Source organism: Choloepus didactylus, chromosome 2 (genome assembly GCF_015220235.1).
Source record: "Choloepus didactylus isolate mChoDid1 chromosome 2, mChoDid1.pri, whole genome shotgun sequence".
NCBI lineage: Eukaryota > Metazoa > Chordata > Mammalia > Pilosa > Megalonychidae > Choloepus > Choloepus didactylus.
Window position 1 is genome coordinate 41,797,155 of NC_051308.1, and position 26,204 is coordinate 41,823,358.

Genomic DNA, 26,204 nt, shown 5'->3' on the forward strand with positions numbered 1-26,204 from the left:
CCAAATCTGGGATTGGGTTACATCCAACTCGAGGACTATTTACTTTTGTGGCATCCTATCTCTTGCTTTTCCAGTTTCAAACCTGCAAATCCAATTCTTCATTGTAATTAATGGCCAGGAAATTCCAAAAAAGAAGTACACTAAATCAAACAACTTCATTTTGGGCTCACACCTCACTATGATGCTCTTTAGGGAAAACTGCAAATATTCCTATTAAGTTTTACCTATTAATTTTTGTCTTAAAGCTAAATAAGTGCCTTAACTGAAAAACTGATGTATCCTTCAAATCTCAACATGAAGACACCTTCTTTGCACTCATTTGCAAATTATTTATTAAAAGAAGGCAAATTATTGCCTCAGATATAGATAACTCTCACTCAGGGGAAAGAAAGAATTTTTTGATCATGGGAAAATTCAGCTTGTGCCTTTTCAACCTTCAAAGAGCATCTTAAAAACTTTTACCTTCAGTGAAATCAACTGAACAACTTATGCCAAACTGGGATTTTTTTCTCCTTTAAAAAAATCAGCTCAAATGTAAAATCTTTCTATCTCCCCCTGAAGGCTAAAAACCTGATTAAAGTAAAAGATGTTTCCTATCATCTGCTCTTTGATAACAATAGAATTCCGTGAAAATTCTGATTAGGCCAAGTCAGAGAAACCTTAACTCAGTAATGAAGAGTCAGTCAGATTCCTAAGTCCTTGCTAAAACTAAAACATTTCACCTCAATCATCTATGTATCTATAACATTTCCCATTCTCCTGAAATAAAAAGCATTGTAAAATCTGAATTGCTTAATTAATGATGCTTAGAAGATGAAGGAAGACCACTGAACTAAAATCTATAATTTTTGTTAAAAAAAAATGTTAAGAAAAGGACACATGGACTCAGGTAGCTTATGTCACAATAATGGACAATACATAAAGCACAAGTCAAGCAAATACTATAAAACATGTAGTGGAAGTGCAAGTCAAAATATCAGGGCTTTACTCAAAAGTACTGGCCAGCTAATGGAAACACACAATTTTGAATGATCATTAATACAGCCCAAATTTAAGTCCAATCTAATCATAGTTGGCATTATTACAGAATTTAAAAATACATATGTGTATAATGAAAATTTACTCATTACATGCGAAGTAGCTAACCTTCTGATTTAATAGTTTGCAAAACAGAACTGCAGATGTGTTTCCACTTATACTGGCTTCTACACCCAGCTATTGTAATAATATAGGTATGGTTACACACACCACAATGAAGGGGAAAGAAAAAAACCCTATAGCATAGCTATACAGCAATATTTTAAGGTCCAAAGTTTGACCAGTACATGCCAAAACATTTCAACGTTTCACTGGTTTACTAAACTGTGAAGGAACTGTTACAATTAAAAAGAAAAAAAAAATCTTACAGACTTATTCTGACTGAAAGTTTCTTTTATTAACAGGCTTTTCAGTTTTTGACTCTTACAAGAAGCTTCCTTAGGCAGTTGGTACATAGCATGTGTTTTCGGGGCCTTTATCTTAATGCAGACTTGCTTGATCATATAATAACTCACTTGGGTTTTCATCCCATTAACATGACCTCTTTTTTTTCTGGCTCGTTTGAGTTCAAGTTCCTTAAGCCATCCATGAGTTTCTGGCAAAGTATTTGGTCTCCACTTTATACACCTGTTTTATTTTCCAAGGGCAATGAAATATTCATTATATAGTAACACACAATAAATAACTCACTGCTAACTCTAAGAGTGAGAATGGGAAGGGTGCCTATTGCATAGCAATACAGGAAAATCAAGTGGGGCACGGGACAGGAACGGTACGTACAGCAACTCCACTTAACGGGATTTTCCTGTTTTTTTTTTTTTTTCTTTCACATAATTAACACTAACAAATTCTTCCAGTGTTTATTTTTTCTTAAAAAAAAAAATAAAAACCACAAAAGGTTTTGCTTCTTGTCTCTCTCACAGAGTAGGTGAAATGTAGAATAAGGCCTTCAACTTTTTTGTTTCAGATGCCAGTTTTAACAAACAAAACACAAAATTCCAAAGTGTTTGAACTAGTACCGCATTCTCAAAAAATTTTTAACACTGATGAACCAAGGCTCTCTTAATGTTTTCTTGTTACAAACATCGTTATTGTCATCATCTTTGTTGTCGTCGTCATCATCGTCGTCATTGTGATTATCATCTTGCCAATTTCCCAAGAATTTTAACTGCATTTGCAAGACTTTACGATCATATTAGAGAGCTGTTCAATCTTGGGGGTTTTGCCGATGTAGTAGAGAATGGTTAGCGGTTCCAAATCCTGGGACACGCAGCAAGGAGAAGCAGATGCTTCTGGATTTATGGTATTATATAAGCTGAGGACCTGAGAGGGCACAGCAGAGGAAAGGATAGGAAAAGCCAGAAAAAACAAGGCAATTATTTTTTTTTTCAGGTCAGAACATTGCAACTAATCCTTAGCGCTTTTTTTAATGCAATTTTATCGAGATATATTCACACACCAATATCATCCACCCCAAGTATACATTCAGTGACTCACAGTGTCATCATATAGTTGTGTATTCATCACCAAATTGAATTTTAGAACATTTTCATTCCTCCCCCCAAAAATAATAAAAATAAAAATAATAAAAATAAAAAAGAACACCCAAAACATCCCATACCCCTAATGCCCCCTATTATATATATATATATATATTTTGTCTTTATTTTATTACTCATCTGCCCATACACTGGATAAAGTGAGTGTCAATCACAAGGTTTTCACAATCACACAGTCACATGATAAAAGCTATATAGTTATACAATCATCATCAAGAATCAAGGCTACTGCATTACAATTGAACAGTTTCAGGTATTTCCTTCTAGCTATTCTAATACAACTAGAAACCAAAAAGGAATATCTATATAACGCATAAGAATAATCTCCAGAATGACCTTGCAACTCTATGTGAAATCTCATAGCCACTGAAATCTTATTTTGTTTCATTTCTTTTCCCCTTTTTGGTCAAGAAGGCTTTCTCAATTCCATGATGCCAGGGCCAGGTTCATCCCCAGGAGTCAGGTCCTGTGCTGCCAGGGAGACTTACACTCCTGGGAGTCATGTCCCACACAGGGAAGAGGGTAGTGAGTTAATCTGCACAGTTGGTTTAGAGATACAGGAAAAGGCAATCATTTTTAGAAAGTATTCCATACTGCTATCCTTTACACTATTGGTTTACAATTTCCTTTGCTTGTTTCCAAATTTAGGTCAAATTTGTATGTGTAAAACATTCACCATTTTTCCACTGAACCCTTTTTTCATACATCTTGAAAAAAATGATTCTGGACAAAATTGCTCATTCCACAGATTCTCCCAAAAAGCCTTTACACTGATTACTGCTTTGCTGCACACCCTTTCCCCCTCCTTAGGAAAACGTGATTCTCTTAGTATTCTGCTCTTGCTGCTGCACTGCTTTGTAACTAAAGTTATTTCATGGGTATACATTTTCAATTCCCATCTAGGTAAAGAGTTCACTTGAGATCAGGGACCCTATAGATGTTATTTTTACTGTGCAGACCTAATAAGTCTTTTCCGGGCAAAATAAGACTCGTGCTAAGGGAAGTAATGAATACACTGTTAAGTAAAAGAGTAAAATTTTTATCCACTCTCCTGTCAGAGCTTTCACCACAGGGTATAGAAAAAGCTACCCATTTGCAAGGTGGAAATCTTTCTATGTTAAGTGTCTTCTCAGGCCAATTTAATTTCAAAGGACAGGAAAAGACAGAAAAAACAAGGCAACAAACAAAACATTAAAAAAGAGAAAAAAAAAGCTCTTGATAAAAGTCTTTTCATTTACCATTGCTTCATAAATACAGGGATGCTAGAAATGGACAACAAAAGCACAGTCTGTATTACTAATTATTCACTTTCTTACATTCTGATATTTAAACAACAATAAAAAAATAATAAAACTCTCCATGGAGGCTTCCATGTGGTAAATGGTAGTGGCCAAGAAGTAGCAGTAGACAGCCAGTCCTAAAACAGAATGAAGAGGAAGTTCTATAGCTAGTCCTGTACCTTTAACCCCCCATTATATCGAAGGGGTATGTGACGTTTACCAGTTACCCACTGATGATACAGAGACATTTCCAAGGATGCCATTAATGTGTTAGTCAAACAACAAATGACCTTTTCCTTGAGATACACCGCAATTTTTTCAGCCTAGGACAGAAGATCCGTTCAGCGCAGCAACACTGACTACTTTATTAAGCTACCTCTGACTTCTTGGGTAACTGTCCAAACCACATATTTGTGACCATGACAGTTATTCTTCCTCTCTCCTTGAAAAACAAGCATGGTCTCAGCCTTCACACACTCCCTCTGTGTATCAGGGAGGAGAATCATGTTTCTACTTGGCAACTGAGCCTTGCCCACATTACAGCTACTGCTGCCGCTGCTCAGTGGAGAGAGCCCAGCCAGAGAGCTCAGACAAAGGGACAGGCATGAGCAAGCTTCTCTCACGTGGCCAAGCACGTGGTGACCCCAAGGTGCCAGAGTCTACAGAAGATTTGGGAAAACAGCTAAAAGAAGGGGAGCGACATTTGTCAATTTGAAGGTCAGCATATGTCTTCTGCTAACACATAGGATTTTTCATATGAATAAAAGAGGAGTTCTATAATACAGATTGTCCAAAATAACTGATAACTCCCAAAGTCTTGAATTTGGCTGAATGCATTATGTGGTCTTTCTGGCAGCAGATTCATTTTCCTACCCTGCAGTGAAGGCAATTTTTCTAATGCCTCTTTAATAGGGAGATTTACAGAGGCATAAAAAGCAGAATAGAAATCCCAATGTGTGGTCACATTTCAGGAATTAAACTCAGTAAGACAGAGCAAATGGAGTCCTGGTTATAAAACAAGGAAGGATGCATGCCAGGCCTCAGTTTGTAACTATTTCTACATTTGCTCTTGAGCAAGTCATCCACACACTCTTTAGATCCCAATGTCTGTAGAAAAATGAAAGGTTTCGGCAAGGTAACTTGTGACATTCTTTCAAGCTCTAAAATCATAGGTTAATACACATGATATAAACCAACACAATGAGTCATCAGAAGGGAACATAAGGAAAGTATCATTTTACACAGAGCAGGTCTTTTCTGATCTGGGTTGGGAAGCCATGGCATCCAATCTAGGACCTTCCTTCTGCATTAGCCCTCTATCCTGACTGAAGTAACTTGAGAATATGTTCACATCCTCATTTACTCTGGGTAATATTCAAAATGACTTAGAGATACAAATTTTCAAATCATTTTCACACATTTCATCTTCTTGTTCTTTACATGACCTCTCACATTTGGCATTATTATTTTAGAGATCATTTTTAATATACACATTCCTTTTGAGTAATAAGAAATTGAGGTTCAGAAAAGTTGAATGGTTTTCTAATTGCCACATCCTGGTAAAGCATCAAGTCAAAATATGAATTGAAGTCTTCAATGCTCTTTCTAAGATGAAAATCTCTGATGCAGATAAGAACAAATCCTTTTGTTTCATGGAAATGTGGATCCCTTCACCTCTTTGCAGTACATGAAGTGTCATATATTGACTGATACATTCCAAAAGTTTTTTTCTGGTTACCTACTTATACTTACAGCTGTTAAGAATATTAAAAAAAAAGAGTAAGAAAAATTAAACAAAACTGCCCTTTAGTTGCTTGTAATCTAAATGGTAAGGCAAGAGCAACTGGGTATAACTGAGCAGTGTTACTTTCTGACTGACCTGCAGACTACATTCTTCCCCGTCATCCAGAAGGATTTCTCTAGCCCCATTCATGTGTGGGATGAAAGGCGGCCACGCTAGTTAGAATTCATTTGAAAATCCCATCAGCAGGCACACTTTAGTAGCCCCAGAATAGAAGCGACAAGTTAGCCAAAGACTTACCTTACTGTGCTGAGTGTCTGAGCTCCATAAATATGGGCACGCACCAGCACAGAAGTTGGCATTGTACCCTTTAGGTTCATGTATCCATTTCCACCCAAGATCCCTCTTGAAATCAATGTAAAGTGGGCGTAGGCAGCAATTATCCTGCACATTTCTGCGAAAAGAAAATGCAATGGTGATTTTAAAGCTGGTTTTCCCTCCACTCTGAACCAGAAAAATGACTCATTTATATATTCAACAAACACCTAATGAGCAAATATCATGGGTTGGGTTTTAATGGTTTTATTGTAATTTCAAGTGATTTTCATGATGGAGTGTTATGGTGATTCACTGGATTACTTTCCCTAGTGAGCAATATACCTTGATTCCCTTAAGGTCAAACCTGTACCCTCAAACAACAAATAGAGACAGAGAGGAGGCTAGGAAGCCCCTTCCAGCCAATACTGGACAGTTTTGTTATCAAGCCTTTATTACCCTTGCAAATATGAAATGGCTTTATTCAAAGAACCTCTAAGGCATTTTCCTTTGAGAATAAATCCCTTATTTCATCTCCTTTTCCTTGACCTAAGGATAAATGAGAGATCAAGATACATGGAGTCTTGCTGAGTGCAACCACTGGCTCCAGCAACGAAAAAAACCGCCCTTTTTCTCATGAACTAACTCTGACACCTGGGGCACTTTATCAGTGAGGATCCTTCACTGCCCCATTCTCAGAATAAGTGAAGAGCCTTCCTCTTACCAGACTTGACAAGAAGCAGAAAGGAACATTCTCACTCTCCCTCCATGTACTCACATGGGAACGGAAAATAAATTTCTTGCCCTCCTCCCTCACTTCTCTCTTATTCTGTGGCTGAAGACATGAAAACCAGTCTCCTTCTTCAGCCGTCTATGAAAAAGGTGTGGCCAAAGGCATTCAGAAACCTGGGTGAGGACTTCATACAAATGTTGGATCTTCCTCGACTAAGGAATGACCATCACCCAGCCCCTTAATAACATGGAAATTTATAATAATAAAGCTTAAATTAATAAAACAATAATGTGTAAACTTATATTTACTCTGGAACAGCAGAGAGTTCATTTTCTTCTTCAGTAAGAAAATGTGGGGGGAAACAAACATGGGCTAGTTTTCTCCCTCCACACTCAGTTCTCTGCTTAAAGAACTGATGAACACAAACACAGAATAACTGTTTTAAGCCTCTGGAAAGAATGATGTGATAAGATACGATAGCTATCCTGTACTATAAAGCATCCTGGCCTTAAAGCAATGTGTTCAATTCAGGTCAATATGTAGTAAAAGAAAAGGCAAAGGCAGTACAAGAGTTAACAGATGCAATTACTTTGTTTAATTTTTATTTCCTTTACCTAAAGCAATAGGCCGCATCCAAAGCACGCTTCTTCCGCCGGTTGGACTGTTGTGACTCAAGTCTGTAGGAGGGCAATAACATTAGCAGGAGATGTGGGGTCTTCCCACTGTTTTTTTTCCTAGTGGACTTTATAGTTTTCTGATCACCACTGGTATATGTGGAGGTGCCATCAATACCTTGAAAAAATGCATTTGGGTAATAAACATTTAGCTTTACCTTCATCAAATATAACCAGCCATATTCTTTTTCCTTTGCATATTGTCACAAATAGCAGTGATGACCACAACAGTGGCATCAGCTGGCTATTGTCATTCCCCATGTAAACAGATGTGGCTCAACAGGACTACCAGGTGACCACGAACACTTCTCAATGTGGCTCTTGTCAGAAGCAAGTTGAGTGTTAAACATAGGGCTTGTTGGTTATAAAAGTCACTGCAGAGTAATACTTTGACCTATAATCCAAGAGCAGTCTAAGCAGGTTAATTTAGTCAATCCTCAGTTTAGGCTGTGCTCAACCCTTCAATGTTGAAAGCACAGCAATAGAACATTTCTTGTCACCCCTCGGTTCACACTCTCACTAAGACTTCTAAACTCAAAAACCTTTCCTAATGAACATAAATTAAGACTTACACTAAACTGCAGTGAATTAGGTTCAAATGAAACAGTAGTCACCCTTGCCTAATGCTATTTTGGGAAGCTGTGAAGAAAGGGCTTTTTCACTTATTTTATGGCATCCTCAACACTTTCCTGATTCCATTTGAGATTTAGAAACTTGAGCTCCCCAAAGCATGCTCAAGAGACTGCCAGTTTAAGCATTTAATCTCCACACTCTAGAGAATCATGACTATGTTAGCATCTGAAATAAATCTCTGGACCTCTGGGAGTAATTTTCCATGAGCAAGGGCCACAGGAGCCTTCTGAAAGTGGATAGAGGTCTGGGTGGTGGCAGGTAAGGAGAGGGAAATCTGCTCCCGATCTGGCAGTGCAGGCCAATGCTGCAACCAGCCACAGCCACAGATTTCCGTCTTGCCTCTTATCATCCAAGACCTTGTTATCTAATAGAGCAAGTGGCTTGGGCCCTTGGCATCTCATCATTCTCCCTAATTCCTGGCTAATTCACTAAAAGGTGAGCAAGGAAAGGAGGAAAATAAAATCTTATGTGTTTACAAACTATAAAAAAATTGGAGGGAAGTCCCTGGAAATATTGGGTACTCCAACTCCCTAGAAAAGTTGGAGTATTTTAATACCTGAAAGGTTACTTATAGAAGCCACAACAGCTTAGGGTTCTGGACACTGGGTTTGGGAGCTTGTCAATGATTACTTTGAATGTATGCTATCTTCCTCTATAGCGTGAGCAGAGAGGGAAAGTTGGTTTGCTTAAGTAAAGAATAAAGGGCCAAACTGACTATTGAATATTTCAGACGGTTAACAAGGCAGTCGTTTAGTATTGCCCAAGTCAATACTGGACATTAAACCTTCTAAACTGGGAACTAATCTTTCTTACAACTTTTCTGCCCTATAGATTCTTATCCAACCATGTCTTTGCCTAAAGAAATGAAACTCCCCAGGTCTCACCAAACAACTACATTTTCATATGCAAACTGACTTTATCCCCTATGAGATTGTCAACATATACCCCTCCCTCTCCCACCTCATATGACCACATTTCAATTACCTGCAAATCTTGCTTCTAGTTCTTCGCTTTTATTTGGGATGATGTAATTATTAGATGGTACAAAGGTACAGCACGGACAGTGTAAACTTATTTTAAATCCCAAGTTTCTGTCTGGAAAACACGAAATCAAGGAGATCATTTTTTGAGTTCAGTCTACACCCTTAAATCTACAATCAACTTGCAGTAAGTTAATGTCTCTGAACATTTAGGGAAGATAACAGAGGGGTGATTTGTAACCTTTATGATGAAGCCATTCATGAACAGCATCAGTCACATCAAAGGAGAGCCATTCTCCTTCAGCTCTTGTTTTCACGACTTTGCTGTCGATGTAGCGCTGGGTTGGAGACGTTAAATCTTTGGATTTGAGAATCTAGAGGAGAGAAGAGCAGAGGAAAAAGTTCAGTTGGCATACGGACAGCATGACTAAACCAAAACCATTAACAGTATTCCAATTCATGATCTAAATTTAGCTCCACTTTACTATATCCATGTATTGTCATTTCAATTGCATGGCGACATGCATAAAAAACACAACACCAGGCCATTTGCCATGAAAAACAGAGCTACTAAATCAGCTGCATGTTGTGATAAAGGTGACAGCAACCTTAAAGCCAAGTGTCTAAAAGACGGTGACAGTAATTATTTCTTTGCTGACATAAGCTTTGCAAGATTTCAGCCATAAATTCTGTGCTATTCAGTTGATAGTTTTGTTGTTCTGCTTCCTACTTATTTATTTTGGGGAGCCAGGGTTGAGAGGGGAGGCAGGAGAGGTCCAGTTCAGAGGGCCCATACTCACCCTCCAAAGTCCCTGAATTATAAATCTCCTCCTAATAAAGAGAGGATGGCCCCAACCTTGGTTCCTAAACCCAATGACATTAAAATACTTGGCATGCGCTGGCTTTTGAGGTAAGTCTCTAGCTGGGAATTTTATTCTCAATGTGACTTACAGTGATTTATAAAGATATTCTACATTCTGCAGACTAAAAATGAATCTAGGCAAGCACAGTTTGGCATAGTGTATAGATGAGAGTCTGAAAACAAATCAGCCTGAATACTGAAGACGTGAGAAGGATGCATTCATTTCAGTAAGTAAACAGCAAGTACAGTATGTTCTTGAGTTTCTATAGGAAGCTAAGATTTTAGGTGGTTTTTTTGATCGTCTTTAAACAACAGTGTTTTATGACTTAGTGAAATGATGATTCTAAGTCTCCTAGAGCTATATTAAATCTCTACTAAACCCAGTGTCCTGCCTTTCCCCAGTACTTAGAGGCTCAAGCCCTTCCATGTTTTCCTGCCCTTCCTGATACTCGGTCTAACTGTACTGTGGTCGTTTCATGCATGTGGGTGTGTTCTCTCCAACATGTTCAAAAACTTCCCTAGGGCGAGGATCATGTCTTCAGTTCAGTATCATTTCAAAGCACAGCATTCAGTTTACTCAATGTCTACTAAATGACTGCCTGGATCACTAGAAGATTTATTAACTCTCCTTTAAACCACATAAGACAGAAACGCATAATCTTCCCATAGAGTTTAAAGTGCACTTTCCTTCCATGTGTGTACATGATCTGTTTCAGGTCATTTGACAACAAACGCTGCCTGGAACATTTGGAGTTATAGTAGGCTGTTCCTGGAAGTAAGTTTAGAAATGGAAAGATATTCATACAGTAGGATTCCAGGGTGCCCTCATGAATTTTAGATAAATCCTACTGCCCCTAAGGTCCCGTTCATCCCATTAAATGAAATTAAATTGAGAGGCAATTCTGATTCTACAACAGGCAAGTGATACTCTTTGTGAATGAAAGGAATCAAATTAACAAGACTTGAGAGCTGGGCACACTGGACTCTGGGCTTGGCGTGCTGTATTTCACTTACTTTAATCCTCAAAACATTCCTGTAAAGTGGTATTATCCATCTCACCCTGCTTGTTTTTAGACTCAGGAAAGTGAAACTCGGGGAGGTTAAGTAACTCACCCAGTGCCTCACAGTGAACAAACCCCAAGTCATTTTCCCACCTCAAGGTTGGGTTTTGAAGGCCAAAAGAGTTGAGGGAGTTAGAGTTGAAACCAATTCAGCCTTACCCTTTCCAGATGGCAGAAGACATTCAATGATAGAGGCAGAAATTTTTAATAAGATTGTAATAAATGTACAAGATGAAAACATAACAAGTGGAATGTATGCACAGTAAATGCTGACATAAAGCTATAACTTTAAAGATACAGCTTAGCAGCCAATCCTTTTTTTTTTTAACTTTCACAGTAAGCATTAACAAGTAGTTATAGAGGAATTTTCAAAGAACGTTATGGGTTACAGTTCCACAGTTTCAGTTATTTCCTTACTTTGAAATATAACATATATACAGAAATGTGGTATCTTTCAAAGTGTAATTCAGTAGCTATAGAGCAAATTTCAAAGCATGTTATATATTACAGTTCCACCATGTCAGTTATTTTCTTCTAGCTATTCTAGTAACATAGAAACTAATATAGATACATAGATAGATAGATAGATAGATAGATAGATAGATAGATAGATAGATAGACAGACAGACTTACTATTTGCAATCCTTTGTTAAATCCTATCTTGTCCATTTCTCTTTCATTTGATCACTGTCTCAACCTTCATGGATATCTGGGCAGTTTCCACCCTAACTTTTTCATATTGAAAAGGATGTTAACATTATGGGGAAAGGGGATGCACCTGGATGATGTTCTTGGAGAGGCTGTTGTCTCTGGATTTGGGGACTTAGCAGCCAGTCCTTTGGGAATCAAACTTTTCCCTGAAAATACTCTCAATATGGTAAACAAGACACTATTTATCCAATTCAGAATAAATGGTATAATTAACCTAATATGGGACAACAATGATAGAACAATAGATAATAAGTGTTTAGACATTTTCTTCTGCCCCACCAACTAAAAACTAGTAACATACCCAGAACTCACTTTTGGGCCTTTAAATTTCTTCCCCTTTCTGACCTCCTATAATGATGCATAATTTCATAAGGCTTCATATATTTGCTGGGCTCCTAATTAGCACAGTGTGTGTCTTGTCTTACTCATCTTCATATCCCTAATACTGCTTAGAAAAAGACATTGCTTTCATAGTTGAGTCAAATATATATGATATAAATAGATGTGTGTATATATATATCTCATATCTCAAGTATATATCATATATATTAAATATATCTTCTGAAGACACAGAATTTTTTTTAAGAATCATGACAATATTGACCAAATGGGTAGATAAAACACTGGCAAATCTATGGAAACCCTTTACCTTATGGAGAAGGAATAAAACAGACCAAAGGGGAACACAGAACCTCTGAAGCTTTTTTCTCTCAATAGAAAATTTAGAGAAAAGGCTTCTTCGACCACCAGGTACTGATAGGCTTAGACACTGGAAAACTTCACACACGGGTGAAAGGTCCTGGTGACCTTTTTAATAGTTCAAGAGCAGCCCACATTTAAACCATCCAAAAAAGACAGTTCACTAGCTATGTAATCCTGAAACAGAGCATTGACTTTGGTCTTGTGGGTTTGTTGTCTTGAACTTTATGGCCAAGGAGTTCTTAAACTCATTTGCTGTAATTTAACTCCATTCTTTCTTATCCAGTCCTCAGTGAAAACAGGAAACAGCTGCTCTCCATCACTCATAGAATATCCCTCATATTCTTGGAGACTCTTATTAAGTCCCTCTCAGCTTGCTCTCTTTCTCTAAGCTAAATAAACCCAGTTCCTTTAGCCCATATTCCTTTAGCCCAGTTCCTTTAGTCCATAAATAAACCCAGTTCCCTTAGTCCATATTGCCCTTTATGGGCAATTTCCCAAACCTCTAATCATTTGGGTTGTTAACAAAGGTGAATGATGCTATATAAAAGTACTCCTCCTACTGCCTCTTGATTTCATTCCAAAATTGGCTAGAAAACCTTCCAATCATATCTCAAAGTCTCCACTCTTAACTTGAAAGGTATGTTCTTCCTAAGGACAGGAAGATATTCCCTGTTTATCTCCCATTTCTCTCCCACACTAAATGTTGTTGGGAAAGCTTAAAGGGAGAAAACAAGCAAAAAGCAACCTACTGCCATTATCTCTTAGTAGTTTCTTTTTTATGCAATTTTATTGAGATATAGTCACATACCATACAATCACCCAAAGTGTACAATCAATTGTTCATAGCATCATCATATAGTTGTGCATTCAGCACCACAATTTTTAAACATTTTCATTACTCAAAAAATAAAAATAAAAGTAAAAAAAGAACACCCAAACATCCCAAACCCCCAATCCCCTCTATTATTCATTTACTTTTTGTCCCCATTTTTCTACCCATCTGTCCATACAGTGGATAATGGGAGAGTGAGCCAAAAGGTTTTCACAGTCAGATGGTCACACTGTATAAACTATATAGGTATACAATTGTCTTCAAGAATCAAGGCTAATGGGCTGCAGTTCAACAGTTTCAGGTATTTCCTTCTAGTATTCTAGTACACTAAAAACCTAAAAGGGATATCTATTCAATGCATAAGAATAACCTCGCGAATGACCTCTCGACTCCATTTGAAATCTCTCAGCCACTGAAACTTTATTTTGTTTCATTTCTCTTCCCCCTTTTGGTCAAGAAGGCTTTCTCAATCCCATGATGCTGGGTCCAAGGTTATCCCCAGGAGTCATGTCCCACATGCCAGGGAGATCTTATTGTAGTCTCTTAAATTCAAGAGTTTGTACAAAAAGCAAGCAGATTCATCAACTTCCCATTCTATCTTAGCTTCCGCTTTGTGCCTTTCTCCAATCTCCCAACTTGTGTATTGAATATTAACAGTCGCGGATAAGCAGCTGTTGTTTTTTTTCTAGATCCACAGTTGCTTCTAAATCCCTTCATTCATCTTATCATGACAAACATGGGTTAGTTGAATAGCAGATGCTCTCTTAATTGGCCTCCATTTAACTGTCCAGATTTGCCAGAATTTTCCGTTTGTTCTCTAATGTATTGACTGATGCCTACAGCAGGCAGGGGCTCATGGCTGGAAAGCTACTCTCTAGTAGGCTCCAGGTTCTTCTGGTCCTACCAACTGAGTTGCGTACACAGCAAGTGTCAGCTGTATGTGTTTCTAAACCTGTTTTTGACCATTGAACTTATTACTACTGTTATGTAAGTTAATTAAATGATCCAGAAACTGATATAAAACAGGATGAAAAGAAAAAAGAGCTGTTGCTTCTATGAACACTGAGTTCAATGCTTTGGAAAGCCTTCAAAAAGGCAAGATTGCTTAAAACATTTTTTTCCCTCACTTTAGGTGTGGGAAAGAACTATAAAAGACTGAAATATTCTGATAAAAATATAGAAGGATTCTGCACTCAGGTTGCTCAGCAATTGTCCTTAAATGTCTCTTCTACTTCCAAGAAACTAAACTGGAAATCCTAGATGATGCACTATGGATGTGATTTATGCAGTGACAATCGGCAGTCCTTGGCCTTTCACTAAAAATTCAGCATACGAAATTTATTTGAATATGTGTATGTATGTAAATACATAAGTATGTATGCACACACACGCACACATATATACACATATGTATGTTTTAAGTTAAACATTTCAAGGTATGTATCTCTTGCTCTCTCTTTTTTGTAATCCCCCGCTTTAATTGACATTTTTCTTTAATAACTGATGAACAACCAGTCCTGTTTGAATCAGAAAAGAAAGCTTCCAATGTATTGAAAATAAGATTTTGCTGTCTCTGGTTTAGTTACCACTCACCAGTGATGCTAAAATGTCACCTTCATTACATTACAGATATACATATATATTATATATAATGTGTGTAAAATACCCACATACCACCTTTGGCAAGGCTCTAAGCTCTTCATTGAATTACAAAACTCTCTACACAAAAGGATCCATTCATCCCTCTGCCACTGGAAAGCAGCCAACTATGGAGTACATGGAGGCAAAAGTCACTGATGTTACCCAATAGTTTGGGGGCAGAAAAAGAAACAGAAGTCTAGATGCAAACTTATAGCTGGAGGAAATCTTAATTTTAAAGGAATAATGTCATAAATCAACTCATGGTTTGGCTTAGACACCTAGAAAGAAAATTCTTACACTCTTATGAGACATTGCAAAAGAGTTATAAGAAAGCATTGGGAATTCTATTTTACTTCCCATATTCAGATATCAACAGACCTACAAGAGAAACAAGGGAACAGTTCAACCAGACTTCTAATGGAAAGGGGAATTTAACATTAGGGCTCTGAGGGTAAAACGGACACCAGGTTAACTAGTCTGGACCCATCTTGTTGTTTTTGATTATATAATTATGTTCTGGGTGACTTGCACAGAGCAATTATCAAATGTTGAGTTAAACATTCACTCTGCTATTAGCTTTATTCTCTCAGACTTGCATTAACTGAAATACTAGCATTGGAAAGGTACTTATAGGCCATCTGCTCCAACCAATACAACTCATTCTCTAACATCTCTGTCTTTGTCTGAAGACCTCTCATGACAGTGAACTCATTACTTAATGAGGAAGGACATCCCATTTTTGACAATTAATATTGTCAGGATTCTTCTTTATTTTGAACTTAAAAGTTCCATCAACTAGTGTTAGTTATTAATGGTACTATTACCTCATAATTGTCCAGTCCATTATAGGTTCCAAATATTTAAATATTTCACTTGTTTAGTCTTCACAAAACTCTGTGGGGTAGACAACATGGGCCTTCTTACTCACCTTCTACAGCTGAAGGAAAAGAAGTCTTAAGTATTTAGGTAGATTATCAAAACTCTGTTGGAAGAGCCTGGACTCAAGTCTTGCCCGCTTAGTACCAATAGAGGGCACTTTCCAATACAGTATTTTGCTTTCTGGAGCAAGATATAAAATTCACCTCTTTCTCCTCTGTGTCAGGTCCCAATAACAAGAAGTTGGCTTGCCTCAACTGCCTCCCTCAGGACTGATCCTCCTTGGCCAACCCTCTCTTCAATGTCCCTCTTAAAACCAGTTTCTCACTAAATTGCAGATACGGTCTAGCAGAATATGGAGAATTTACAGAATATGCTGAAGATAGAGAGGGAAGTGGCTATTGCTTCCCTTTTTCTGGTCACTCCTATTAATGCAAACTGTTTACTTTTGGCAGCAGCCCCATCACACCACTGAGTCATACTAACATTTTTGTAAAACAAAACCTTTGTTCTTACACAGAAACTGTTAGGTCAGATTTTCTACCTCAATTTTTGGGAGGAATAAGGTAGATTGAAGAGAAAGAAATAAAGGAAGGCAAGGAAGGAGGGAAAGTTGGTTGTTCTAGCCCAGTGGTTCTCTAACATTAGTGGGCATAAGAAACACCTGGAGGGCTTGTTAAAACAGATTGCTGAGCGTCACCCCTGTGTTTCTGACCAAGTTGGACACCGTGAATCTGCATTTCTAACATGTTCCCAGGTGATGCAGAAGCTGCTGATCCAGGAACTACTATGAGAGCCACTGCTCTGGTCTGTGTTTGTACAATTTAACTTTTGAAACTAAATGGAAATTACACATATAGCTCTGTTAATTTTGAACTTTTTTTTTGACGCAGGTTTTAGCCTTTGGGAATCTGTTCGCATCATAAGTTTGCTATTCACCATAAAAGCTATCCTTCCTAGCCACATATTACCAGCTATTGTGCATCCATTGTTTTCATCCAGTTGGTGATAATAATGTTGCACATCACAGGGCTAAAACCAGGACATGTTGCTGTGTCCTTAACTACTTCCTTCCTGGTTGATCCTGGTTCTTCAATCAACACTGAGGTTATGTGTATACAGCAGAAATAAGTAGAGTTGTGCTAGTTGAAGTAAGGAGCAAGGCCAGTTTAGACCAGGCGTCCTGCCCATCTGGGCCATTTGACAATCCATTCCTTTTCTTCAGTGGTCCCTCAGGTTTCTTTGAAGAACCCTTAGGGCTGTGACAAGCACCATTTGAAAATCACTCTTGTAGTGAAAAGGTCATAGACTATGGAATTAGGCAAACCCAAGCCATCACTTTCCAGATACATCATTTTCTCATTTATGAAAGGGGATAATAAAACCCACTTGGTATGTTTGTTGAGAGAATTAATTGGCTCAAAGAAGGCAAAACACCTATCACATTGCATGGTATTCAATAAATGTGAACTATTACTTTAATTATGTTCCTTTCCTGGTCAAAAACTTCCAGAGATTTCTAGTACCTAATAAACTCCAGATTCTTTAGTTTCATATTTAAGATACAATCTGTTCCCAACTATCATTCTAGACTCACCTCTCATCCCTGGAAGTCTAATCTAAACAACATCCCTAAAACATGTATTACATATTCTAAGCCCTGAATTTAGACCACTATTCCTTTCAGAATGCCTTTTCCTGCATTTTACATTAAAAAAATACCTTTCCATTCTTCAAATCTGAACTTAATGCTCAGTTTTCCCATAGAATAGTTATCTTCAATCTAAAGTCAGATTTATTTTCCTAGTTCCCCAAGCAATTTGGCCTCTTGCATACAGCAGCTTGGATGGCAATCCTGTATGTGTGTAAATGCCAATTTCTTCCAACAAGATGTCTAGCTCCTCAAATATAGGGGGGATCAGAAACTTAGTTAAATCTCTACAAACACTTAAATTCTAGTTTGCTGACAATAGCACCTTAAGAAATTCAATGACTTAATTTTGGAGGGATCTTGCTCTCTGTGTTAAAATCCTTGTTCTTATGCCGCGAGACACAGTTCACACTCGTGAAGGCATTTCCTGGTTTATCAACAGGATGAACAACTGATGCTCCAACATGCCACTCCAACATCCTATCCATACTCTAGAATGCTGCCACCGAGTGGGAAGGAGCTTTTTTCCCTTCATGACCCATACACACAAAAAATCAAACACTTCAAATGATCAGTTAATTTGTTTAGTTATTCATTCATTCATTGAACAAATATTTGTTGAGCATCCTATATACACCAAATGGAGTCATTCATTTACTTCTTTTTACAGCTCACATCTTCCAATTTAATTAAACAAACACTTATTAAGCACCAGCTGTGGGCAAGGCATAGCATTTATGTCTCAGGGACACAAAATAAGATGGTTTCCATTCTGAAGGGAATTCATGGTATAGTAAGAGGATACGGACTTCTCAACACACATTTTAAAATGATGGCACAAGTGTGCAGGAGCACAAACAGGGCATCAGCCCCAGCCTAGTGAAGTCAGGGAGGGTTTCCTGGAGCAAGGAGTTAGTCAAAAGATAACCATCAACATCTGAAAAACTGGCAAGGATCCTGGGCACTAAGAGAACACAGTACAGGTAATAGGGATGTGCTGGCTCATTAGAAAAAGGAACAAATAAATGCATCCTCCTTTCCCTTCAGGGCCCTTTCGGCCTTTCTAAGTTCCGTATGCTTGGGCTGATGGGGAATTTGCTCGATAGGTGAACTACACTGTGTTGCGTATGTTCTAAAAGCTCAATTTGACTGTAAAAAAGCCCTTCAGAGCAAAGAACATATTTTTTATTCTATTATTAGCCCCACTGCAGTTTCCACAATCATTAACTGGTAAATTCTCATTGACTAACAGACTTTGTTAGAAAGACACACTTGATCAAGTAATATAAGCCCTTGAAACAACAGTTTTGATACTGATAGAAACTATTTATTGGAATTTTATGCATATACATACAGATATTTTATATGTGTGTGTGTGTGCGTGTGTATATATATCAGGAAGGAAAGAAAGAATCATCAGAGTAACCAACTTTATACTGCACTTTACCCTTTAAACTTAGTTAACATAAAAGATTTGTGGGAATGAAAAATGAGAATGAGAAATCAAGAAAGAGAATTTGCAGGTAACAGAAAGTGGGGCCTTATAGAGAACCAGAACTGGATAAAATGGCATTTACTACACTGAGGTAAAAATGTAACTCTCTGTTCTGTATAACCGTAGCCTCCTTGGTCAACGCTGGGTCACCTGGGATGCTTACCAAACTGGCACACTGCATGATTATTCTCCAAAAGTGGCTTGACAGACCCAGTACTTATCTTGCTTCTCCTACTTCCATGTACTTTAATTGCCAAGGCCCCTGTGTGCCAATTACACCTCTCTAGTAAGTTGTAAATAATGTGTATGTCACAACAACTTCACAAGAGCCTCCATGATCTGCTCCTGTGAAATACACTTAAACTTCAGAAGAAAGCAGCGCATAAAAATACAGTCTCTTTGGAGCTCAGATATCTACATTCTTATGACACTATATTAAACTCCTTCTCTTTACAGCACATAGTAACACACATTGATATGCACCTATATTACATCTATCCATATGCAATTATGAAAAATATGACACATAGAGATCTTTAATGATCTTTATAGAAATACCATCAGATATGCCTTCAAGCTACACACACACGTGCACACACGCAAACACACACACACACAGGAAAACCTCTCCTCTGCAATGAAAACACCTTATAATTCTCTATTGTTTCCTTCATATTTTTTTTTTCATTCTCTACAGATGGGCTTTTGTGCAGACCGCACATGTGTATAAACAAGTAAATTCATTTCTACAGGTCTATGGGATGAAGGAATCCTTTGTGTGAACAAAAAGACTCTCAGAAGCTGCAGCTCAAACAGTATTTATAAGACCATCATGCAAAAATCACACATCAGAGAAAAAGATTCAACTGGACTAAAGTCACATCAATAAAGGCAACAGAAGATATTTCTGTAGTACAATATGCAATGATAGAATCTGAAGTAAAACTAAGTCAAGACCAAGATCACAGCATCCTTTTCTTGACTGAATTCCTGTGGTCCTTGAGGCTGAACCACCCAGTCTAGTACTATGGATTTTGATAAATATCCAATTGATCCTTACCATGAAGGAACAAGTCTCCCCAGCAAGACTACAAGCTCTCTAGACCATGTCTTCTGATTTTCTTATTTGATCTCCCCTTCCAATTCCACTGTGACTTTATATTAACACAATATACTTAGGGAACACACTTCCAACACCCTTTTCCCTACTTCCTGACTACCTGTAACACATAAGGCCTATACTATAATTTAAGTCCCTGCTTATATTCAGCTGAGCACTTTAATTTAAGGAGTGTGACTATAAGGTAATGAGCCTGGCTTTTCTACAAACCTACAGACTTTATGGGCTACCCAAGAATATGAGTTTCATTAATTTATTATATAATTTTATTTTGTTGTTTTCTTTTTTTACCTACATGGTTATTATCCCCTTAACCTGAATTAGGTCTGAACAAATAACAGAAAAATGGGTAGGAAGATACAGTTCTTTTTTCACTAATAGAGATATATCTTCAAAAGAAACACAGCAGGATTTCCAAATCCAAATAAATGAGTGATGTTTCTCAAAAGAATCACCTCATAAAGTTACATACTTACTTCAACAATGTTCTTTGTATTTGAAACTTATTTTGAAATTTCTTTTAAATTCACTCAAAAATATTTATTGAGTACCCCCTCTATACCAGGCAGTGTTCTAGGACTTTAGCTCTCGAGGTGGTCTTAAGACCATAAGCAAGATTAAGATAGAACAGAAGATAAAGGGTAGCAGACAGAGATGAGTGTTGAGGAGAAAACTCCAGTAGAGAAGGGGGATAGGACGTATGGAGAAGAGGGGCCCTGAGAGGTCAGACGGGTGGCCAGGGGAGGCCTCCCAGGGCAGGTGACATCTGAGGAAGGCCTAAAAGCATGAGGGACTAAGCTGTCTGGATATCTAGGAAACTGCTAGGGAAGAGCACGGTGGGCAGAGAGAATATTCCCCACCCAAGCCTCAGGAAGGATTAAATGCAGAGGGTTGGAGGAGCAGCAGAAAAACTAGGCTGGTAGCTCCACGTGAGTAAGAGAGAGATTAGGTCTGGGGGCTAGATGACTAACAGATCACATATGCCTCATAGGATACATTAAGGACTTTGATTTCTACTCAGAGAGTGCTAAGAAGCCATTGTAGGTAGGGTTTTCAGCAGGGGATTTTGATCCAACCAACATCTTAAGAGGGATCACTCTGTCATATTAAAAACAGCCTCTACAGAGGCCAGGGTGGGAACAGGGAGAACAACTAGGAGGTCACTGCACTAGCCCAACTGAAAGACTAGAGCCATTTGTACTAGGGTAGTAACAGAAGAGATGTGAGAAATGGTTGGATTTTGGATATATATTTTAAAAACTACCTCCACGCAAGAAAATCACCTTAATTACTTGTCATTTTCTTCCTCACTAGAACTTTGGCAGTTTTCAAAAATCCACACTACCTTTCAGAAATCCAGATTTGTCTTCATTGAAGGAATTCTCAAGGGTATATTATAGGCTCTGAATGTAGTTCTAGAACAGGAGCTCTAAAAATTCTCTAAGCACTGTTAGCATCAGGAGATAACATACATCCTCCCTTGGAACCATTTTTGCTCTGGCGGAGGCTATAGAATGGTTGGTGTACTGAAAATTTACAACATGAAAAGGAAAAAAACCTTATTAAAATCACCTAAGCAAGCATATGTTGAACCTATTTATATGAAGGCAAAGCAAGGAGTGGCAGTATAGGGCAGGGGTGGAGGTAAAAAGACACCTCATTGTGTCAGTTCCCTTATAATCATTCTTCAGTGAGAAGAACGAGAAACATCACAGCTCCCAGCCCTCCAACAGCTGCCCTTAGGGTCTTGATAAAGCAAACACAAAGAAAGCTCAAACGATGGCTGCTCCCCATAACCCTTCTCTGCTCCACTGATATTGAGAAATTGGATCAGACGAGATCTCATCCAACCAGAAATGATTAACATCATCATGGAGGAGTTTCAACATCACGGGCCAACTCTAGGGGAAACAGGAACCTAGCTCCTTCATTCCTCTACTAGATGACAAGAAAAACCCTGATGATAACCCAATGCTGGTGCATCTAACGTGCCTGACACTTTACATATGTGTTCTCCCTACAGTAACTCATTTACAGATGAAAAATGGAGACTCAGAGAGATGAAGTGTTTTGTAAGACCAGGAAGCCAGGAAGTAAAAAAGGTGGAAAGTGAACCCAGGGCTGACTGGCTGCAAAGTTCTTCTTTCCCACTTGGAGCTGCACATTGTCTACTGAATGAGGCTACTACAAGCAGCGTGATTGGAAAATCCTCTTTAAAGGAGGCCCTGAAGTGAACTCCTGGTACAGCAACCCAGATTCCAGACCTCTGCAGCAAAAAGCAACAAGGACTAGAGTGTTCTCTCATTTTTAGGGGATTTAGAGCAGACTGTAAATTTAAGGATTGTCTCTCACAAAAGGTCACAAGTGATGCTGTGTAAACTTTAATAATAGTAATAGTAACCTTTGCAGATGTATTCTGTGCTAGGAGTTTCTATACATCATCTCTACTCCTAACAAAATCCTTGCAAAAGTAGGAAGTTTTATCCACATTTCACTGATGAGGAACTAGTCTCAGTGATGGGACTTCCTCAGACTCACCAAAGGGGCAGAGCCTCATCCCAAACCCACACTGCCCCAAATCCAAAACTTGTTTTCTTTCTACTAGTTTGGTGAAGTGGTCAAGAGCATAGCTTCTGGAGCCAAACTGTCCAGGTTTGAATCCCAGCTCTGCCTCTTTTAGCTGTATGACCTAAACAAGTCAATTTCTCTGTGCCCCAGTTTCTTCATTTTTAAAATGAGAATAACAGTATCTGCCTCATAGAGTTATTATAAGGATTAAATGAGTCAATATATACACAGCACTTAAAAGAGTGCCTTGCACAAAGTAAACGCTGTGTGTGTTAGTGATAATTATCAATATTATTACTGGGTCACATGACATAAAAGAACCATAGAAACATTAGTTACTACTGCATGATTATTAACATTTCTTTGAGCACAGTAGGGAAGGACTACTGTTCATATGACTTCTTTTGGGGTCCTGTCTGCTCACAGGTTAACTGAGTCTGGGTAACGTCATAACCCTAGTACAAAGGATAAGGATTCTGTTTCCATATGAGACAAGCATGACATTTGATCAGTTTGGAAAAACCTGAGATATTAATAGTCTTATGCAAACAAAGTGTTTATTATACCTTGTGACTTTAAGTGGGCTACTAGGCTGTGTATGTCTCCAATGTGGCGCCACATTAGGATCAGTATTGAGGGGATTGTAGCCGTAAAATTCTGTACAACAGGAGCACAGTATTTTTTTTTTTTTTTTGCAGTAGCACTTTTTGCAAGTCTTATTTAACAGACAGTCAGTTTTTTGGCTGACCTCTTTTTATTTTACACACCCTTGGGCAAAATGAGGAATGAAAGTTGAACTTGAAGTGTGTTTGTGTGTGTGTGCTTAGGAAAAGGGGGCAATTTCCATTAACCCTATTAATGCCATACTCTGCAATGAGAGCAACCTCAGCTTTACAGAGCTAGTATCTCTTAAAAAGCAAATCCAGGCCATCTACTGTGAACTTTCACTATAAAGCTTGAGGGAGTGTACATAGTTTAAAATCTTTTGCAGAGAGGATATATATATGGAATGTCCACTGAAGATAACTAGTGGGACTCACTCCTGCAAACTAAAATCCTTGCTTACTTATTTTGCTCCAGAAGTATCAATTCACCCTTTCATCCTTACTTCTGAAAAATCATTTAATATTTACTGTACAGCTTGAAGCCAGAAACAAATGGATATAAATATCTTAGGATTTAGCCACTGTTTCATATACCCTTGGAAATGACCTCTAGAAATGAGATTTCACTAAATTTGACAAACTGGCTACTGTTTAAATGCAAATTAAACTAGGCATTAAGACCTAAATACTAAAGAAAGAAGTCAGAGGAAGCAGTATGACAGTGAGATTTTATTTTATTCCCATTCATCAGAAGTTATGGCAGAGTATTCTGTAGAGGGGGGAGGGTAGTAAGAACCTGAGTTCACTTGCCAAGTTGAACATGACTTGAACAGAAGTTGTCGTGCCCCAAATCCCCACAAAAATGAGCAGAGCCATTGCTTCTCCCCAAGTCACAGCCAAGAAATCCAAGTTTCCTTTCAAATCCACTTAGCTAATTTCATCCCAGCACATTTGTCCTCTAATGGTTAAAGGGATCCCCCAACAGATTGGCGTTTACCAAGCTATCCAGCCTTATACCAACCCCTGGCATGAAGCTGGCATTTTGGAGGCTTTTTTTCTCCCAGTGCTTTATGGTGGATGAAACTGGCATATCACACTGCTTTCCCGGTGAGCTCTTTTTGCATGACCCTATTCAGTGGTTGAAAGCTAACAATTTAGTCTTAAAATTAACCTGGCAAATCACCTTGTCAGGTTCTTCCTCCTGGAGAAATCAAAGACTTACATGTCAAAATCTAAGAGACGAGTGACATGGAAGGGAGATAATACATGTCATGTGCCCACAATCCACCGAACATTTTACATATATTATTTCATTGAACCCTCACAATAAATACTAAGTGGAGTTATTAACAAAAGTTAGGTCAGAGTAGCATGCCATGCTGCCTCATAAAGAGCAGCCAGGGAATACAGATGTACTTACCAAGTCTCAGAGTGTTGGTGCGCATGGTGAAACACAATGAAAAGTAGGTCTAATGTAAATAAAAGAAAATACTGTGCTTACTAATTAACCAACCTGCTCCCATCTTGAGCTGAGTTATTCTGATGTCCTTGCTTTAAGTGGTGTTAGGCTCAAAGGAATCTCGTCATTCAGGCAGATGGCTAAGCCCCTGAGAACTATGCACCTGCCTGCTCAAGGAACCCAACCGAAATGGCAGGCGACCCCCCAAATCCCCAAACTCCTTTTTTGGCAGGAATGAGTTCTGAGGAATTTCTCTGGATTCTCCATATTTTGCTGGAAGAATACGTTGACTATATTTCTATCAGTGGAAAGACACTACTGCTGACTGTTTCCATGTCTGCCTCCTCCACCAGACCCTGAGCAGCTGGAAGGCAGAGACCGAGTCTGATTACCACTAGGAGGCCCTCAGTCTGAGTTTTCTGAGTATTACTCTACCTTTTACAGCAGCTGAGTGTGGCAGATTAAAGACAGCTGCAACTCCTCTGACAGTCCTCTCATCAAGAGAAGGGGTCTATTTCCATTCCCTTTGAATCTGGACTGGTTTGTCACTCATCTAAGGTGGAAGTGATGCTGTGCCAGCTCAGGGCTTGGTCTTCAAGAGGATTGGCAGCTTCTGCCTTGGGCACTGAGCCTCCAGGTAAGAAGGCTGACTACCCTTCTGGAAAGACCTCACCCTGGGACGACCTGGAGAAGGGGGGGGCCCACCTGAGCCCCACCTTCCAGCCATCCTGCCAAAGCTCCAAGCCTGTGAGTGAGGTCTCCACAGACCCCCAGACCAGACCAACTGCCATCTGAATACCACCAAGTAACCCCAGTCAAAGCCACATGGAGCAGAAGAAGGGCCCAGCCAAGCCCTGCCCAGATTTCTTACAAAACATCATGAGACATAATAAAATAGTTATTTGAGGCCACTAGGTTTTGGAATTGTGCGTTACATAGCAAATAGATTATAAATAAATACCAAAACGGAAAGATACAAATCTATTATCCTAGACATGGTAAAGTCTGAAATGAGCAGTAAGTATGAAAAGTGTGAGTTGATGAGAGAAAGCTAGAAATACTTGAGAGCACCAAGGTCCTCTGAGGTCAGCACATCTAATTCTGCTATTCTTTAGCAGTTCCACAGGGCCATAAGGTTGAGGGTACCCTTTTATAAGCTAGTAACCTCCCCAAGCCTCATTTCTTCACTGGTAAAATGGTGGATTTGCCGCATTCCAAGGTGGTGACTGTTCTTGCTCATACTGGTGATGTTCAACTTGAAGATGATTCTCCCTTCTTATTTTCTCTCTATCTCATAACTCAGGACATGAATTTTAATCATAAATCCAGGAACAACTTAATCAAAGAAAGATGTATGCAAATTCCAAACAGGCTAAGAGCTACAATCAGCATAGTGGGTTCAAAGGCATTCCCAGAGTATCGGAGCTTTATCTGAGCATATTCCAATAAAGGCTGCCTTTGGCATAAAGCTTTCAAAACACAGCAAGGGTCATTCCTCTCTGGCAAAAGTTAAGTTTGTATCTTTTTTTTCCCCTCTTCTTTCCCTTCATCTTTCAGAAGGTTTTATCCTTTTCATATTGTCTCCATCTTGGTGAATATTTGAAATCACACCAAGCTCACCCTAGTATGTGCTGTTAGCATGATAGAGGACAGTAAGATTTTATTGCA

At 38.6% G+C, this 26,204-nt stretch overlaps 1 protein-coding gene across 3 annotated transcripts in view; it reads right to left on the reverse strand.

Annotated features, from left to right (window-relative positions):
- Positions 1-1,410: 1,410 nt before the first annotated feature.
- Positions 1,411-26,204, reverse strand: part of TGFB2 (transforming growth factor beta 2) — an 88,695-nt gene continuing 63,901 nt past the window's right edge. For 2 of the 3 annotated variants that reach the window (XM_037823690.1, XM_037823687.1), the window contains 5 exons: positions 9,195-9,327; positions 8,958-9,068; positions 7,281-7,458; positions 5,919-6,072; positions 1,411-2,361 (listed from right to left, as the gene is read on the reverse strand). In XM_037823690.1, the coding sequence (XP_037679618.1) occupies positions 2,203-2,361; positions 5,919-6,072; positions 7,281-7,458; positions 8,958-9,068; positions 9,195-9,327 (735 nt within the window). In that variant the 3' untranslated portion in view covers positions 1,411-2,202. The remainder of the gene's footprint in view (positions 2,362-5,918; positions 6,073-7,280; positions 7,459-8,957; positions 9,069-9,194; positions 9,328-26,204) is intronic. The other variant, XM_037823691.1, reaches the window with a different exon arrangement.